The sequence below is a fragment of the Crassostrea angulata genome, chromosome 10 (assembly GCF_025612915.1).
Source record: "Crassostrea angulata isolate pt1a10 chromosome 10, ASM2561291v2, whole genome shotgun sequence".
NCBI classification, from domain to species: Eukaryota; Metazoa; Mollusca; class Bivalvia; order Ostreida; family Ostreidae; genus Magallana; species Magallana angulata.
In genome coordinates, this window is record NC_069120.1 from 50410595 (window position 1) to 50425515 (window position 14921).

General features: G+C 33.9%; 2 protein-coding genes across 3 annotated transcripts in view; both read right to left on the reverse strand.

Annotated features, from left to right (window-relative positions):
* Positions 1-587: 587 nt before the first annotated feature.
* LOC128166675 (RNA demethylase ALKBH5-like) lies at positions 588-6304 on the reverse strand. The gene is made up of 3 exons (XM_052831979.1): positions 5577-6304; positions 3980-4060; positions 588-3867 (listed from the first exon to the last, which is right to left on the reverse strand). The coding sequence occupies exons 1-3, from the start codon at positions 6278-6280 to the stop codon at positions 3528-3530; spliced, it is 1125 nt and encodes a 374-aa protein (XP_052687939.1). The 5' UTR covers positions 6281-6304; the 3' UTR covers positions 588-3527.
* A 3455-nt stretch (positions 6305-9759) lies between these two features.
* The window catches only part of LOC128166530 (annexin A7-like), a 50039-nt gene continuing 44877 nt past the window's right edge, over positions 9760-14921 (reverse strand). For both annotated transcript variants that reach the window (XM_052831767.1, XM_052831768.1), the window contains 4 exons: positions 14656-14868; positions 11937-12012; positions 11576-11688; positions 9760-11457 (listed from right to left, as the gene is read on the reverse strand). In XM_052831767.1, the coding sequence (XP_052687727.1) occupies positions 11335-11457; positions 11576-11688; positions 11937-12012; positions 14656-14868 (525 nt within the window). In that variant the 3' untranslated portion in view covers positions 9760-11334. The remainder of the gene's footprint in view (positions 11458-11575; positions 11689-11936; positions 12013-14655; positions 14869-14921) is intronic.

The following is a 14921-nucleotide window of genomic DNA, read 5'->3' on the forward strand; positions in this document are numbered from 1 at the left end:
AATAATGTAAACCAGACAGAATGTGTCCACCCTTTGAAAATTTCAGCCACACAGCTAATGCAAGACAGAGGTCTGCACCTTAAATTGGGGGCACAGAGGCCACCTCATTGGGATATCAGCCAACAATTAATGCACCACTGGGAGAGGGGGTACCCTTTTTTGCTCAGGTATAAACCCTTGTCACTTAAGAATGATTTGACTCTGATGTCACATTAAGACCTCTTTTGGAGCTGATATGCACACTGTATACAGGGTTATTTTTGCTCAGGGTTTTTTTTCAGCCCCTCTACACTTGTAGACAGTTTAATTAGCCTCATCTAAATTCACACAAAACAGTTGGAAATACTCTTACTATTAATAACTAACTATAACTATTAATAATATTTAATACTTGTTTTGAAATCACCCAGTCTTAAAGCCCAATGACAACAAAAAATGGGCAAATATATAAACAAGGAGAATATTTCCCTGTAAACAATATTTCTTTCCTTTTTTATAAGGAAAAATCTTAAACAACTGCATTCATTACCATTCCTTAACATCCCTGCTACAAACTTGCTGGTGAAATTAAAAAGAAAAAACTTCAATAAAGACAACAATCTTTTATTTCGGTGTATATAAAAGTATTTAGCCTCATCAACAATGAAAACAAATCAAACAAATCTGAGGTTAACATGAATAATGATGTAAAGTGTGATTCCTTCAAATAAATCAACTCCTGGAAAAAATAAAACACAGAAAAAAACCCAAAAGGTCCATTCCAAAAAAACATTAACAACCTGACAAAAAACTTATACCCAAGTTTCCCAATTTTTTTTTTTTTTTTGTAATCAGAAGTATTCAGGAATAATTATTATTTTATTAACAATATCGAAACAATTTCCTCCTCAAGTGGATTGCAGTCTATGAGGAGATTGAGTAGCATCATACAGTATTAAATGGTGGTGACAAAAAAACTATGGATTCATGAAGATTACAATTATATTCAAAACATGACATTTCAATCAAATATTTACATCACATGATTGGATTGGTATTGTTCCTAATTCAAAGTAAATTAATATAAAATCAATGAGAGTTTCCCTATCCTAAATAATCATCTAGTAATCCTAAGATCATTTTGACTTAGAGGTGTGATAAAATTACGGCAAAATGAAGCCACATAGAAAATCATCACTAAATTTACAGACATTAATTTTTTTTCTAACAGAATACAGTACTATATAGTAGGACAATCTTGTAAATACTATAGTATACTAACCGTATATATTTCAGAATTTATGTTCTACAAAGAATTGTGAAAAATCATCAAAAACAATAAAAGACTACGTACATCAGCAGAAAGAGAGTTCAAACATCATTTCTACAATGCTAAGATCATCCAACTTGCTCTCTATCTATCACATAAAAAAATTCAAAGTGTAGAGCATCAATAGTTTCACCCTTATTTTATCCACTACTACATTTTTTTTAAGTAATACACAGTTCTACTTTCTACTTCTTTTGGATTTATACCACAAAATATATCATTTTTTAGGCCCATTTAGATGTGAAATTTTTTAAATAAATCAATTCAAAAAGAATATCAACAAAATCCCATCATTTCTTCTGCCCAGTGTAAGTTATAAGGGATTTTTTTTTCCTTGAGTACTTTTTAAATGAACACATAACATTAACAAGAAAAAAATTCTTTCATTCTCACAATGTACAAAGCAAATTATGTATGGTATTTTTATGATCTACATACAAATACTTATTATAGCCCTTCTTTCCTTCTCCTCAGTGATCCACTTTCTCTGTGTTAGATCTATGTTGGGAATAAGTAAAACCTAATCAGTCAAATTCTAACTAACATTGCTCTGCCATTTCATTGGGACTTGGTACATCTAATCCTAAACATGTTAATTTTTGGTGGACTACATTACAGTGTAACTATATTACTACAGTGAATCTTTCTTTGTCATTTCTCAGTAATATCCTTGAGTGAATTATAATATGTCAACACAAACAAATTTTAAACATGCTGGTGATGACTTTAAACAATGAAGCAAATATAAGAAAAATCTGTCACAGTGGTATTTACAATGAAAAAAGTGCACCATTCAAGAAGACATGTCACTCACATGAACAACAGTACTAAGATTGACTTCCGTTTCCCTTTTTGGTTTTCTTACATATATCCAATTGTAGCTTAATGCTGGAGTCATGATTTCGACAAAACTTAATCTTTAACATACAAATAAATATTCCTTGATATTTTTGAGGTTCAAAGCCAATGTTACTCAACATTTTTATTTTAAATCCCCCCTATATTCTGAATTGAACTTAGCATCCTTTCTGCGGCCGTATTATTGGTCCGAGAGTCACAATTTTAGCAAACAAACTTCAATGTACATTAGAATGTGATAGGTCTTTCAAGGTGTGTTGTTCATTTAAATTAACTTAACCAGCTTAAATCCTCTTTACCTAACGGTACTGTAAGTCATGTCTCAATAAAATTGACCAACAGTTTTAAAATAAAAGAAAATATGTAAAGTTTATGATATCTTTGCAATTAAAATTTTCTATCAAAAAACTCACATGAGCCATTTGGCTCAAGCAAGTTACAAATCGCTTAAATGAAGGTATAGATACAGTGATGAAATGCTATAAAATGAATGACTGGTAAACTTATCATTCTTGTTTACTTCTTACATGTATATATTAGAGATTTTCACCAAATCAACAGTGGCAAATGCACTAATATCTGTAATGCTAACTGTTTTAATTATCATTAAACGTTTCCTACCAAAATTCAGTATGAACACAGTACAAAGCTTTAACATTAGGCCAAAATAAAATTATTGTTTGTTTGGAATTGCCTCCCGCTTCATTAAAATACCCCACTCTGATAAAATTTCATCAGCAAAAATTAAAGAACTTTTTTATACATGAAGATTTTTATTTTTCACCAATTTTTAATAAGTAAAACTTCAAGTTTGAAAAACATAAAATAAATTCCCTCCCTCCCTCCTGGGTCTAATAACCCCCAGATGGCAATTCCAAACAAACTTTTTTTTAAGGATGGCCTTAAAATTAACAAGTGACACTGTAAATGTAACTGTTTAAATTGCATATTTCCAAGGGATTGTAAAATATATGTAAAGTGAGCACTCAGATCTCATGTTAATTCAAACACATGTGTGCAGGTACTTTCCCCCATAACTCGGCATATAATGCAATGCCCTAGACTTTCCTTATGACCTGCTGCTGATCACCATTATGTGTAAATAAAATACAAGCTTTTAAACAATTGGTTTACAATTACTCACTTGGCATTGCATGGTTTAATGTGAATCAATTTTTTTTTAAAAGCATTACAGAGGTAAATCTTTGATTACATATGACTATTACTGACTTAGAAATACAGTACAGTTACTTCACTTAATCAAAACAAAATGCATTATGGCATTTTTACAAAACATAAACTTTGGCAACCAAAACAACAAAATAAAAGCCTCATTATCTCTTTTTTATCGTGTGTCAAATTACCAACAGAGTTTCCTGTGCCGGGCCATACGTGACACTCGCACCTGTCGGACGCTTTTCTTGGGCGTGACGACGGCCTCGTCATCCTCACTGCTGTCCTGACTGTCGCTGGTTTTACTGACCACGCGCGAATGGCCGTTCTTCTCGGTTTTACGGGCCTTTGAGGACTGGCGGTGACTGCTAGAGTGATGTTTGCTTCTGTGTATGGATACCGTTCTCCTGCTCTTGTGGTGGGAATCATCCTCGGAGTCGGGACCAGATTCTACACTGCTCCGCTTTCGCTTCCGAGAACTCTCTTTTTCTACAACTGGTTCTAGTCTTGGTGCATCAGGAAAAACTCTTTAAAAAAATAAAATGCATTATATGTAGCAATCATATCCATCCTTTAATTATCATAGTTTACTGCAGTATTTTTACAAGAAAAATTGCATTTTCACAAAATGGCAAATACCTTCTTAAAATAATAACAGCTCTTCTCTGAACAACATCTTGTGGACGAATACAATGTGTTATATCATCTGCTGCATATCCACTAGAAGATAAAAGAGAACATCTTCCATTAAAAATAACTATTTTAAACCTAATATATGCTCAATTGCTCATACTTCATTTCATTGCCAGACCTTTATATAAAGCTTTAAATTTTCACTTTTTTTGTTAAAAAAGATTTAGTTCTGCGACTCAATTAACTTTTTATCACTATCTTAGAAACAATTACCAGCTTGTCCGTCAATGTAGGAAGACTGTGCCAAGCTAAGATATATGATTTTATTGTAATGCTTCAGTTTTCCAAAGAAAATGACAACCATTTGCCCATTGATTAACCTATTACAATTTTCTTGAACATTTTTTTTCTTGGATTAACATGTTGTATTTCTAAACAATTTTTAAGTTATTTAAAAAAAGAAATGAAGCAATATATTTGGCAAATATTAATCAAACCCTGAATCATCTTGGACTTTATGATAGAATTATGAGTGGGGTTTTTTTTTATATCAAAATGCACACAAATAATAAGCCTCTGTTGCATTATAACTGTCCATTTTAACAGATTATATATACTGAAACACAGTCTTTATATAACACCCAGGGTTGTCTCTAAGACCCAGGAGGCGGGGAATTCCCCCGCCTATAATGTCTTAATTACCCAGTTATTACTGTGGAATCATTAGATTTCGTGGTGGCTCAGTTTTCGTTGAATTCGTGGGTACCTCTCATCAACGAATTAACATCCTCCACGAATTAATAAATTAGGGTAATAAAGTTATATTTCTTCTGTAGGTTTGAGAGAATACACGAAATTACGTCCCCACGAAGCTGTAAAATTTAAGCAATCCACGAAAATTGGCCCCCAAGAAAATTAATGATTCCACAGTATTGCATTTCAAACACATTGTAGCTATAAGGAAGACCCCCAAACCCCCTGCTACTTTTTCACTTCCTCCTTCTACTTCAATTTTTAGAGACAACCCTGGGTGTAACACCGATAGCATGGTATCACAGGTACAAGTTTCTTTATAAAGAGTCAGTCCCAGTTCTCTGTTTCTGTCACTTTGCTTACTTCAATATTCATAAATATCTTTATATCTACACTATATTAATTTTTAAAGTACAGTAGATTAGAAAAACTTTTCTAACGCCCCCCTCTATTGCACCTGGTTTACACACATCTGGTAATAAAATGAAAAGTTTATGGGAACTTTACATTATAAATAACAATAAAGTACCTGAATAATAACATTGATGAATTGTGCAAGATGTTCCAGAACTACGCTATGCAATTGATTAAAGATGGCAGATTTCCCCCATTAAGAATTTCTTTAAGAAATTTGATTTCATTATTTCTTATTAATTTTTCAGAGTAAAAGAGGGATATGTCAAAGATGAAGTCTTGGACATTTTTCTTTTACTTCTATTTTTTTTTAACTATTATAAGCTGATAGGAATAATAATTCATATTGAAAATTGACAAAAAGTTATTGAAACAGGAACCAGGGACAGACAACAATACAAATATTAATTGTTTCATCATCTCTTATTAAATTTACCTAATCATTGTGACACATCCTCTGTCTATTGGCAAACATAACACTGGTGTGGAGACTCGAATAGGCCTAAAAGAAAACTTACAGCCAAAACAGAGAGCACTGTCACTAAAAAAAGACACTGACACAATAGGGCGATCAAAGATATGGGGTGGGTCTATGTGGGACACAATGCAGCCTCCCGGCATGTAATCGTTAATGACAGCACTGTTAACAAACCCCTCAGGTACAATCTTAGCATCGTACAGAGGCTTAATGACTAGTTCGTGAATCCAGTCTGGGATTTCATCCACTTCTCCTTTGGGATAGAGCCTTTCCATCCCTGGTCCCTTCTTCTCCAACTGGGATCCATAAGTGTAACCTTCCCCAAAGAAATACTTGTTTCTCAGCGGCGCCCTGTCGACTGTATGTGATTTATACTCCCCTTTGTCTGCTATTTTTACCGTCTCGTTGATCTTTTCCTCTATTTTTTCACACTGATCGTCATTAAACAAGCGACGTTGCTTGATTCCCGCATGGACCTTACTTAACTCGTCTGCATTGCTCCAGCTGGCGTCAAGGTCCTGGTAATGTGATTTGGACTTGTATTTGCCATTGGATGAGTCTCTTCTCGATTTTTCGGACTCTCTGTCCTTGCTATGCCTGGACGAGCTAGAATTGTGTGGAGATTGGAGCTTCAGACGTAAATCCTTGAAGTTTTCAGCCATCTTGGCACATTTTCCGAATCTCCCAGGATGCACTTCGAAAAACAGAAATTTCGCGGGAACATATAAAGTGCAAAAGTGCGTCGTTTTGTAAATTGTCTTTTGAATTAGAGGTCTTACTTTTGCGCTGCTTGTCTTATGTCTAATCAAACCAGTTGTATTCAGTTGGGGAATTACGGTTTACACACTCCACTATTCCCCTTTCTCCCTGACAAGATTTTCATGCATGCCCCCAGAGCCCCCATAAAAAAAAAAATAACGTTAGCAGTTTAGTATACCGATATCAAAATTATTTATAATTAAGTGTTAATTATTTATGCATATGAATTTTCTCGAAATATTGGGGGGGGGGGGGTCCTACCTAAATATTTTCTTTGAGGCACGTTGCATTTGGGGGGGGGGGGGGGCAACAGACTTAATTTGTATTTAAAAAATTGTAGAAGCCCCCGACACACACGCAAACACTTTTTGGGAACATGTATAAAATGATAGGAAAAAATATTAATAAAATGATTTTGATGATTGGCGATGTAATGTTTTTAATTTAGCTTGTCAGGATTTTGGGTGAGTCGATCTGTACCCCACCACCCCACCTCTCTAAAATTACCGCGGATCCATCCCGTATACATGTAAAAAGGAGATCAAATATTTGCGTGCTTCAATTATATCTTAGTTCCATACAGGCAGAAATGCATATATATCATAAAATATGAAGTGTTTGGATATCTTGACTGAGCAATTTTTATTGTTAGCTATAGCATATTTCAATGTGAAATTCATATTTTAATATAAGTAGTCTTAATTTTGAAATTCAAGAAATTGATAGAAACGAAGTTTTGACGTACACCGAAGCATCTGAAATAGTTACATGTATGCCTTAATGCAAGAAAAGTTCATGTAAGCATTTGGAGAGTTCTTCTTTGTGCATGTACTTGACATGTATTTGACTGTTACGTTGATTGTTTTGAGTTCTATATTCTACAAATCATCTTTAAATATTCTCAATAAATGATTCAAAATGCAGTATTTGTCCAATGTTTCAACGTCTAAAAAATAACCAAAGCCACCGAGGACTAAAACTCTATGATCTGCGTATATAAAATTTGCATGGTGCATGTACATTGTAGATCAGCTGTAGATATCTTTACTTACTGCATGAGCGGCGGGGGTTAGGGGAAGGTTTAACTCACAGGGGCCAAGCCCGTTTTAACATTAATTTCAATGTAACCATAAATAAAGAAAGTCTTTATTTATGGTTACATTGAAATAGTCTTTATTTATGGTTACATTGAAATTAATGTTAAACCGGGCTTGGCCCCTGTGGGGTAACTGTGTCACTAAGTTGCCGTGGAATAAAACGACAGGTATTGCCCGAACTGCCTTATCAGCTGTTCGACAATTATCCAAGAAACTACTTGTGTTGTACTGTACGAGTTGCGTGGGTTCTGACACATTAGATAAAAATTCCTGCAGTTTTAAATCCGACATTACCTACACTTTTAGCTGTGACTGACAAATCAAATAATATTATAGCATATATTATATACTTGTACGATATATGATTGATCCAATAAACAATGGCAGGTAAATTTAATGTCGAAAAAACAAAACCAAAACATTTGTCGGTTAAATCGATCATGTACGTGTCGAAAAATATTCTCAAGTAAATCCCGTGTGTTAGAGTAACACTGTAAGATAAGTTAAATGTCTGGAAAACAAAAAACACAGTCGGGTAAAAGTCATTTGTCGGACAAAAAAACCTGTAACCATGAGCTAAAAAAGCACTGCCAACATACACTTTTTATGATGTCGATATCGGCGAAATCGTACATAAACTCACGATATCGACATCGATATCGAACTTGATAAGTTGCATTACATTTATGTCGATATCGATATTGTTCCTGATTATTTGAATTTGCCTATTTGATGTAAGCAATTCTATATCGATGCGATATCGTCGATATCGACACCAAAGTAAGACTACGCCCAAATAAGACATTAATGCAAAATATTGATAAAGGTGAAAGGATATCAACTCCAAGTATAGATATATAGAAGTGTAGAGTTTATGTAGATGTGCGATGTCTCTATACCTACATGTACTGTTGTTGACATTGGTGAATCAATGCTGAAACAATATCAACGACATCGACGTTAAGTAAAGACACCTTAATTAAAAGTGAAATGTTTCAATGACTACAGATTTGGTATCGTTGAAAACGAAACTAATGTAAGAAAGCATTGTTGCAAATAACGTACATGTATCTAAATTTATTGGAATGGTGTTTGACGACGGTGAAATGATATCCATGGATACGATACTACATCGTGTCTTGGACAAAACAAAATTTTAGAGTCGAAAAAAAACCTGCAAGGGTGTTTAAAAATTCTATAGTGCCTGTATACACAACTATTATATTTATACACTTGCAAATGTTTTCCATTATATAACACTGTTTACGCAATCAGCTGTTTTTCTGCATAACATCATTTTGGGTCAAGAGGTCAAAGTAGCGAATGAATAATCTATAGGTCACTACTTTTTCTATGTACTCAAACTAACCGACTTATGCTAAAACACACCTATTAAACATCGTAGGGAAAACATAATTTAGGCATACATAAAAAACGTATCTGCATTTTGTTATACGAGGTTTTATACATTCATTTAAGAAATAAGGTATCATTTTTGGATGTATATCGGGATATAAATACGTGTTGGTCACGTGATCAAATGAAATCTCATTTCGGGCTTTATGGGATTTGATCACGTGATCAACCCGTATTTATATCCCTATATACATCCAACAATGATACCTTATTTCTGAAATAAAGTTTATAATTTTTACACAACTCTGTCATACAATTTTAATGTAGACCCGTTTCTCTTCTCAATATATAGGTACAAAATAAAATTACATCGGTAGAATCACTGTCAAGTAATCGAAACATGGGCAAACATACTACCTGTCAGGTACTAGTAATTCTTACATATATTCAGAAAATTACAATCTCAGCTCATTCTATCAATACCGGTATTAAATTTACAGTCGTCTATTTTAATATTCTTTGGTCATGACTTTTAAATTTCCAGTGTCCAGAGAGTCTTTATATACATCAAAGGATTTTAGGTGGTATGGGACACTTCCATGTTGTGACATATTGTTTATCGAAATAAACAATAAAATCAAGTGTAATTATATAAGTAGTTTCTTTCCAATCAGTGTCACCTAAAACGTAGCGCAGTGGGTTAGAGGGTTTACTACGAATCTGTTAGTCATGAGTTCGAATCCGCTGAGCTTTTTACAATTTTTAATCTCCCAATATTTTTAAAAGCTATTTTTTGGATTATATATTGTAAAATTAGAAAATTCTAAACCTGTGAAAGAATTTTAATGAAAATGTACTTTAATCCACATTAACATCGACAGATGTCCCATACCACCTTAAACTCCACATATAAGTGATAAAAAACAAAGTTGTAAAAGCGTTATTTATTCATTGTATCTATAACAATCAATGCTTATTCTGCAATATAAATGCAATATATATACAGCTGGAAAAATTCCTTCCCTTATTAAAACATACTTTATAAATCCTTATTAATGCTGTTATATTTAATTAAGGTAACATTTGCAGTTTAACCATGTATATTTCAGTTTAACAAGTAAAAGGAGGCAGCAAATGCATGTAAATGCCAAAATAAAAATTGGTACCATGGTCGATCTTTGTCTCAGCTAGAAAAAAACAGTTGACATTGATCTTTTTATTTTAGTTGGACATGCTTTCTAATCACAAAATCTATATGTATATGAGTACTATAACCCAATTCTAAGTAGAAATCTACGAAAACATTCTATATAGAAACCTGTGTAATATAGAGAATCTTCTTCCTTAGTGTATTTTAAGATACGGTCAATCTATTTAAAATTAGATCCTTCACGCTCTCGTATTTGATATGTCGCTGTGAATGTAAATTTGATTGGCTGCTATTTTTTTTTCACAAAGTTCAATCTGAGATGACCCCATATGGGATGTTGTTAGATCCTCACAGCGACTTCGTGAAGGATCTTATTTTAATTAGATTGAAGATACGGTAGTCACAGATGCTTTACTAGTCAATGATCTCTGGGTAAATAACATGGACTTGTAGAACACAGAATGCTAATCAAAGTACTGAAGTACTGAAAGCCGGGCTCTTTTGGTGTCATTATGCATATTGTGTAGTAAAGACTGAAAATCTCTCTTTCTCTCTCATGCTTTTGTCGGGAAAGCGTCAAAGAGCGACCAAATGTTGTAAGCGGCTATAAACAAAAATATGTCTCTCTAGTAGAAAAAAGATTAACAGTTGCTGCTTTGAATTTTGCAAGAAGCGTTATATATACAACCCCCATTTTTTCAACGTACAGTAAAGTAGTTCTTGGAAATTCATGCGCATTGTATGTGTCCAAAATGCATAGTCTTGTTTTTAAAACACGTTAGAGAAGACTAATTAAATTTTTGATTGTTTACTTTGCTATTTATAGTAACATTGGCGATTTGCCTGCCTAGAGCCAGGACTCTGCTTTCAGCAGAGCCCGGCTAAAAATTGAATTTACTTTAAGAACATATTACTGGTACATCTGTCATCTAAGTAAACATTATAGAACACTAAAACACAACACTTTAAATCTAAATAATTATGTGGTTAAGAGCTTCCAGTCCACAATTTGCATAATAATATACATAAACATTTACATGAGAATACATTGCTACCTAAAACTATATTTAAATACACATTTTTTTTTGTAAACAACAATATTATGATATGCACTAAAATATCCGATAAATGCATTTCAAAACAAGCATTTACTAACAATCAAAGAACAGGACAATGTACTAAGCAATCTGAAGGTAAACACTAAAATCACCAAGCACGTATTACAAGAAAGAAAGGTTAATCTAATACATGTATAATAGTGGCCGATCGGTGTACGTAATAGCGGTCGATCAGTGTATAATAGCGGTCGATCGGTGTATATAATAGCAGTCGATCGGTGTATGACAGCAGTGGATCACTGGCCTACAATAGCCAGCAGAAGTTTCTTGTAGTCTCCGCTGGTCTCGGATGACACCGCGGCATTGAGAGACTTCCCATGATCCCTCTGATATTGATCCTTAATGTTCTGTAGATCAATCTGCAAACATGAACCTCTTATTTTAAAAAAGGAAGAGATATCATTGCTTGAAGTGAAATAGACACTTTTAAAGAAAATTCTTCAGTCTACAGTTGAAGTCCATGGACACCATACTTGCCTCTGATCGGGACACGATGATTCGGATTAAGGTGGAGTCATCGGTTCCCATTCCTCGCATTGCTTCGTACAATTTGTCCGAGAAAAACTTGGGTCTATTCATAGCACTCATAACTGTGGTATGACAAAATTTGAAAATTTAGTTCCATTTTGTTATAAAACCAAAATGTTTAGTTTTATGGGGAATGATTTACCAACAAATAAACATACACTTCTGCTTGAATGTACATGTAAATATGCAAGGAAACAAAATAATGATGTTTACAAAAAAGGATTTGGTTTTTAAATTGCAAAAAAGTCTTTTTACAGTACATGAATAAATATAAATTCTAAGATGCCAGTTTGAACTACATGCAACTCACTGATAGCTTTGAAACCATATTCCAGATCCAAAGACATCTCAGAACCAATTGAACTCAGGATGTCCTTTCCAGAGAGCTGGAACCAAAATTAACATGTACTGTACACATAGTTTAAACACTTCATCAATCCAGCAAACACATGACTACTGAATTACATGTAACATTGTCAGCATTTTGCTTTGCATATACAAATTGTATATGATATCTGTCAGTAACAAAACAAGAGGCCCATGGGGCCACATCGCTCACCTGAGCAACAATCGGCGTTCAAAAGATATTGTGCCATATGGTCCCTCGGTAGAATAACAAAAGATAAATATTGTCAAGTATTCGAATTTTACACTTATTTTTGCATACACGTAATCTTTGACATTGTACCTTCATGAGATACTATTTTTTACCAGAATAAGAAAATCCTACGCAAGATATAAAACTAAACATTTGGTAGGTGTACACTGTTAAGTTGTTAACTTCCAATTCCCTATACACTATATATTCGTTCTGCCCCCCCCCCCCCCCCCCCTCACCTTTGTAAAGCGATCAAAATATATGAGAGCATATAGGTACATTTTTTTCATCAACTACTTACTAGTTATTGTATTTTTAAAAAATATATAATAGTTATTGTATTTTATTTAAAAAATACTACATGTATAGACGTGAAGAAGAAAGTTGTACCTCAATGTGCTCAATTCCTCAAATTCCCTAAAGATGTCGTTTTTATTTACTCGTGTTTGAAAAACTATCAAACTTGATGTAAATTTCACATTATTTATTGTATAAAGAGGGGGACCCAGAGAGTTGGTATATACAGAATATCATTCTTTTATTTTGTTTTTACAAGTATTTAACATACTCTAATTCATATAGAATTTCTAATGTTCAACCGAAATTTCAGCGTCAATCGTAGAATTATAAGCAAGATACAGAGCTCACAGTCCGCCTAAGTTTGAGTCGTATTTTGTTCACATGAGTTTATTACATTCAGCTTAAGATTTTTAACTTGGTATTTCCTATTCAGCATTTAAAATGGAAAAAAAGAATGGTCTAAGATTTTCAATTCTTTTATTCACTCAAGACCAGTTCACTGGTATTTGAGGTTCAAAATCAGTTTATACAAATGTACATAAACACAGTCCAGGTTCACATGTACAGTAGGAGTAATAATGACGAAAAAAGGTTAAGTTTACAATACAATTAGTTGTCAAAGTTGGTTTCTGGAAGAACAGACTATGAAAATTTTCTTAATAAATATTGACAAACTTTTTACTTTTTTAATCTTTAGTTTTTAAGATCTGTGTACAAACATAGAATTGTGAGCAAATCTCTGTATCTTGCTAATAATTCGAAGCTTAACACTCAAATATGGTTAGTAATTAGAAATTGTAAACAATTAAACACAAGAAACATGCACTATAACAAATAAGATCGAACACAATTTATTTTTTCGAAATGAATCATATATATACATGTATATACCTAGTAGACATATTTCCGTCAGCGATATCAAACTCTATTTAAACTGAATAAACTCGAGAAAATGCCGAGCATCTCAACAAAACCTATTGCATTAATCTACCATTACGCAAAAGATACTGCCGAATTACCGATAGAATGAATTGTATTTCAGTACTTTTTTTATACATCAGATTTTGCTTAATTTGCGCAGGTAAACAGTTAACTGTTTGATTTACCGAAGTCTCTGTTTGATTTGATACGTAAAAATCACGAAATACAGACGATAGTTCCCAGGTTACAAAGCATAAATAATGAAAACGAAACGAAAATCAGAACAAGCTAACACCAACGTCATGTGTGAAAACTGTCAACGCATTGAAATATTTAGCCTCAATTTACTTCACAAAATCGGCACCAATATATTTTGCATGTTTCAAAAATTTCCCTTCATACGCAAACTGTTGCACAACAAGCAAATTCATCATAGTCAGATCGAACCTTTTTCGTATAATGTCATGGCTGCTTTAAACAAAGAACCTCGTTTTAGAAGTATGGAATACGAGTCTTGGTAAAATGGGTATGCAAACCCGGGCCGTGGCAAAATAAAAGCCGGGGCAGATCGACAATCGTCAATTCCAAATACGCATTATTTTGCACAATATTTACAGCGAATACAAATATACTGGTTCATCAAATATCCTGAAATTTTAATGAGATTGCCAGATTAATTACTGCCAATCTTTTGTTTTGCCCAGACCAAGTCTTGCCTACCCATTTTACCGGATGCCGAACGCGAAGCTGAAACACGCCTTTCCTTTATTATTATTTTCGTAATAACTCAGATTTGAAACAGAATAAGCACTTATTTTTTGCAATTTATATTTTCCTTCCCATAAGGATAATTTATGCTAAACTACGTTGAATTTGCCTCGGTAGTTCTTGAGAAGAAGATTTTTAAAAATGCACCCCCCTTTTTCTACAGTTCCAAGGTTTTCTCCGCTTTGAATACAGATCGGACTTTTATTTCTGCAATTTATATTCGCCCACCCGTAAGGATGCTTTGTGCCAAATTTGGTTGAAATTGGATAAGCGGTTTTAGAGAAGAAGTTCAAAATGTAAAAAAGTTTACAGACGGACGGACAGACAGACGGACAGACGGACGACGGACAAAATGTGATCAGAATAGCTCACTTGAGCTTTCAGCTCAGGTGAGCTAAAAACAAAAATCTGACATATTGGTCATAAAAAGACTGTTATTTACTTTCTGATATTCTTCAAAGGTGGCCCTCATCTGGTACTCGTGTCTGATGGATAAGACTGAGAGGAAGGCGGACTCATCCATGCCAAACTTTTTGACGCCCGCCTTGTACAGGGTCTGGGCATCCTGCTGGGCCAGAGCCCGGTCGACCACCGCCTCAGGACCCCTCTGCATCAGCATCTGTCTCTGACTGTCTGTCAGCTCGGTTCTATTAGCCTGTAAATCAATCATAAGAGCGAATCACATACCTGTTCAAGATATATATATAT